Source organism: Talpa occidentalis, unplaced genomic scaffold (assembly GCF_014898055.3).
Source record: "Talpa occidentalis isolate TD23 unplaced genomic scaffold, MPIMG_talOcc4v2.1 talOcc4.14, whole genome shotgun sequence".
Taxonomy (NCBI): domain Eukaryota; kingdom Metazoa; phylum Chordata; class Mammalia; order Eulipotyphla; family Talpidae; genus Talpa; species Talpa occidentalis.
The window spans coordinates 74,611,753-74,616,948 of record NW_023601433.1 but is presented as its reverse complement, the minus strand read 5'-3'; the positions used below and the strand labels follow the sequence as shown (position 1 = coordinate 74,616,948).

Below are 5,196 nucleotides of genomic sequence, written 5' to 3'. Positions count from 1 at the left end.
ACTGCGGTGAAAACTCGTCACTCTGGAAATCGCTCGGCGTGTCAGTGCACCGGCTGAAGGATTCCGCCTGGCTCCGGGCTCTGGCTCCCAAGCCGGCGCCGCCCCGCGCCCCCGGCCCCGGCCCCGGCCCCGCGCCCCGGCGGGAAGTGCCGCGGCCCCCACCCCGGCTGCGGTCGCCACGCTGGACAGCCTGCCCCCGCCCCCTCGGTGCCGGTCGGACCAATGGGCGCCGAGACGGGCTGCGCGTCACGCAGCGGTGACCAATCAGGAAAGGCCACGACCGTAGAAAGGCTGGGCGCGGCCGGCCGGCGCGCAGGGCGGTGGCGGCGTGCGCCGGGGCAGACGCGCTCCCGTCATGGTGGTGGTGGCGACCGCGCAGGGGCCGGCCGCCGGGGCCGCGAAAGTGCTGCTTCTGTCCGGCAAGCCCGCCGCCGCCGCCGGAGCCCCGGCCGGCGGGACGCTGCCGCTCATGGTGCCGGCCCAGCGAGGGGCCAGCCTGGAGGCGGCGAGCGAAGGTGCCCCCCAGGCCCGCAAGCGGCAGCGCCTCACGCACCTGAGCCCCGAGGAGAAGGCGCTGCGCAGGTGGGCGAGGGCCGGGGTGGGAGCCGTCCGAGCGGGAGAGGGGCCCGGGCCCGGGCCCGGGCCGCGCGCTGCCGCCCCCCGCGCTGGGGCTGCCCGGCCTGGCGGCGTCGGTGCCAGCGTGGCGCGGGCGGGGCGGGGCGGGCCGGCTGGACTGACCGGATCTGCGGCGCTGCTTGTAGTCCGGGGCTGCCCAGGCCTTATTTTTTGTTTTTCCCTCCTCATTTCCTTCTTTTTTCTCATCATAGAAATAGGTAGAAGTGGGTGTGCGGCCGCCTGGCTTCCAAGCCCTCATGCTGGGTGACCGTAGGTTGGTCATTCAGCGTCTCTGAACTTGGGCTGTAACATGGGGTCCTTTTGGGTTCCCTACTTTTTCGGAGGGACAGCTGAAATGACAGCAGTTGAGAGGGCTGTGAGGTAGTTAAGACTCAGCGTCAAACTCCGCGTCCTTAAAATCGGCTTCATGAGGTCGTTAGGAAGATTGAGCAATGCCAGGACGTAGACCTCAAATGTTCATTCTTTTCCGATCAGTGCACCCTTTGTGACATATTAAGTGCTTCTCGAGTAGACGCGGCCCGGACCTTCAGGGGATTGTCTAGGATCCTGACCGCTGGGTGAAATTAGCCTCTCCCTTATAGAGGTGGATTTGGGATAGTGGGTTTATGGGGCTATTGCAGCCTTCACTAGGTTTAATCAATCCAGGTTGGATCATGTTTGCGGTAATTATGTCGGGTAGCTGAGTCAGGAAGCAACGGGGGAGTAGAAAGGGAGGAGGAGAGTTTTTTATGATGCAAGATGGATAGTGTTTGTTTCCGGCCCTCGTCCTGTGGCCTGGGTGGATGAGATCCACTGAGGTGGGTGACGCAATACGGGAGAGAGAAAAGCAGATCTTCAAGCTGGAGCAACTGGAAAGCCGTATTGTTTTTGTGTTGCCGAGAGGAGGAGCCTGAAGTGTATTTTGCTGCTAGTCTACCTTATACTGTAAATTAAAATGAAAGCACCAGCTGGCCAAGTTTTCAAATAAAGATAGAAGGTTTGAGATGACTCAGTGTGGTATGTTCCTTCTGTTTTTAGGAAACTGAAAAACAGAGTAGCAGCTCAGACTGCCAGAGACAGAAAAAAAGCTCGAATGAGTGAGCTGGAACAACAAGTAGTAGATTTGGAAGAAGAGGTAAATATCAGCCTCATGCCTTTGATCCATTGTATATCCTTCCTTAGTGAATGTTCTGATATTTGCTACCCAATGCAAATTGTTTCAGCCCTTTCAGAATGCAATTGAACATGTAATTAAGAGTTAAACTAAGTTAAAGGCTATAGTTGGCTAAGTGATGAAGCTTGATGAGAGCACAAGTGATGAACCCTCTGGCATTTAATGCTAGATCTATCTCAGAGTTGTGAATTATAACATTATTACAGTGTTTATGGGATTAGTACGAAGCAATTAATAAAAGTAGACAGAAAATTATTGCTTAAACTTGAGACCCATTCTGGTATGGCCAAAAGTTCACTTAGGGTCCCTTCCACCCTGTTAACTAATCATAGATTGCTGCCAGTTGCACATCTTGAATGGCTTTTTTAAAAACACTTTGATTTTGTGGTCCACCAATTTAATTATCTGCCAGTTTAAGATAAGATCTTTCTAAAAATATATCTACCTTAAACCAAAAGTCACCCTTTACTGAGGTCTGTATTACTCGGAGGCATCATGTTGTGACCCTGTGAACTGGCACTTCCTAGATAGCTAATTTTCCATATTTACAGCCTTGCCTTCTAATATTTATTGTGAACAACTATATAAACACAGTTTTCCAAAGGTCAAAGAGGAAACCAATTGTAGTGAAACTGCTTTTTTTAACCTCACTTTTAATTGTTCCTACAGCACTCAATCTTTGGGTTGGCATGATTTCAAATTTATATCGTCATTTATATTTATTTCTCAGTAACATCACCTAAAACTTAGTTGATTTCAGTGGCCAGAAGAGGAGTAAACTATTAGAGGATTCAGTTTTTAGAATCGTTAAGGATTATTTGGGAGGAAAACTATTATGTTTATAGAAGACTTGCCCCATGTCTTGGTTAAATGTATAGATAATTAAAAATGCTTGACTGGATTTCTTTCCCTCCTACAAAAGGTAAGACTGAAATGATAACTCTCTGGAAACTGATAAGCCATGCAGAAGATTTGAGTCATTCTTTAAAGAAACTTTCAAATTTGGTAGGCTTCAAGAAAAGACTTGATAATCAGGATTTGGCACATAAGAGGTTATTCATTTTTCATGTTAAAACCTCTTTTGCAGGTGGTTTTTAGCCAAAGTATACTTAATTTACACAGTTGAAATAAATACATGGTGGATTTGTACATGAAAGAATTAGATGTCTTAATAGCCTCTTGTGTATTTTCTTCTAGAATCAGAAACTTTTGCTAGAAAACCAGCTTTTAAGAGAGAAAACTCATGGCCTTGTAGTTGAGAACCAGGAGTTAAGACAGCGCTTAGGGATGGATGCCCTGGTTACGGAAGAGGAGGCAGAGACCAAGGTAAGTCTTTGTATGTGTGGGAACTGGTTCTAAATAACATCACCTGTTTCTTCAGTAACACTTATTTTTCAAGTGTGTAGTGAATAGTACTAAATCCTCAAAATTAAAATAAGCTACATGGCTCTCTATAACAAAATGCTAATTGCTAATATGCTGAACCATGCCAATATTAAGGAGAACCAGAATAAGAAAGAAAATAAGAAAAATAATGATATCATTAAGATAGCATTAAAGAGTATCAGTCCTGCCTGAATCTTTGCTTGGGAGGAAAAATATCTCATTGCACAGAAGATCACAATGACAAGTTAGTCTTACATTCCTTTTCTCATCTCTTCTTGAGGAAGACTCAAGAAAATGGAAATAATAATAAAGGTAAGGAAAAGAGTTCACTCTAAAGAGTAATTTTCTAGCTTTCTTGTAAGTTGAGAATCACGAGTGCCTGGTGAGCATTTATTTGGGGATTCTCAGCTGTGTACTGACTTTGGTCTTTCCTCTCAGGGGAATGGAGTGAGGCCAGTGGCCGGGTCTGCTGAGTCCGCAGCACTCAGACTACGTGCACCTCTGCAGCAGGTGCAGGCCCAGTTGTCACCCCTCCAGAACCTCTCCCCATGGATTCTGACAGTGTTGACTCTTCGGACTCTGAGGTAGGGGGTATTCAGATTTGATACCTGACACCCGTAGCCACATAGATGAGGGCAGAAGTTAGTTTTGGTTGGGCTAGAGGTGAACATAGACTACCTTCCTATTTGCAGGTGATTTATGACAGAGAGTCAGGTAGTGTCATAAATAGACTAAAGTCTGATGGGTACTGGAGGTTTTCCTATGATATAACGATTAATTTGTATTACTGTGTTATGGCACCTAGTACTAACTGTTCTAGGTAGAATGTCAGTTGTAAGCTAATACTTGGACTCAGTTTAATTTTTGCCTTTTGCAGTCTGATATCCTGTTGGGCATTCTGTTCAACTTGGACCCAGTCATGTTCTTCAGATGTCCTTCCCCAGAGTCTACAAGCCTGGAGCAGCTCCCAGAGGTCTGCCCAGAAGGACCCAGTTCCTTACCAGCCTCCCCTTCTCCACCACTGGGGACGTCATCAGCCAAGCTGGAAGCCATTAATGAACTAATTCGTTTTGACCACGTATATACCAAGCCCTTAGTCTTAGAGATACCCTCTGAGACAGAGAGCCAAGCTAATGTGGTAGTGAAAATTGAGGAAGCACCTTTCAGCCCCACAGAGAAAGATCACCCTGAATTCACTGTCTCAGTGAAGGAAGAACTTGCAGACAATGACTTCATTCCAGAGCTGGGTATCTCAGATCTACTTTCATCCAGCCACTCCCCGAAGCCATCTTCCTGCCTACCGGACACATATAGTGACTGTAGATATGAGGGCTCCCCTTCCCCCTTCAGCGACATGTCCTCCCTGCTTGGTGCAGACCATTCTTGGGAGGACAGTTTTGCCAATGAACTCTTTCCCCAGCTGATTAGTGTCTAAAAGTGATCCAATACTGTTGCCCTTTTCCTTGACTATCACACTGCCTGAAGGATAGCAGAGAAGTCTGTCTGCTTCATTCAAACACCAAAGTAGAGGGTGTATAGTCCTAGAGAATTCCTCTAAAGTATTTGTCTATTCAAACCTCATAGGTCGCCCCAAGTATTGTCTTTTGACATTCACCAATCCAAGGTACTCAGACATATTACTATAATTCAGATTTACAGCTTTTGAGGTTGTACCTTAAGGGTAGTAGTTTGCTCTAAAATACTTGTGTGTAAGGGTCATTGGACAAGTGTCTTAGACATGGAATTTATGAATGACCCTTTTAATTTCACTGCCCCTTCTGAACGTCCCAGGCTTGCCTCCGATTTTAGGTTCTTTAGTTTGCTTCGCAAGCAGAGAACACCTATTTGAGGGGGCTGCTTTTCCCTCATGTATAGTTCAAGTAAAGATCAAGAATCTTTTGTAAAAATTATAGAAATTTACTATGTAAATGCTTGATGGAATCTTTCTCTGCTAGTGTAGCCTTGGAAGGTGCTTTCTCCATTTATTTAAAACTACCTGTGCAATTAAAAAGTGCAATGCA

At 46.7% G+C, this 5,196-nt stretch overlaps 1 protein-coding gene across 1 annotated transcript; it reads left to right on the top strand.

Moving 5' to 3' along the window:
• The first annotated feature begins 355 nt into the window (after positions 1 to 355).
• Positions 356 to 5,196, top strand: XBP1 (X-box binding protein 1). Its single transcript, XM_037510806.2, is given in 6 exon segments — positions 356 to 582; positions 1,654 to 1,750; positions 2,987 to 3,115; positions 3,614 to 3,673; positions 3,676 to 3,759; positions 4,053 to 5,196. Coding segments are annotated over 6 exon segments (1,155 nt in total). The 3' UTR covers positions 4,611 to 5,196.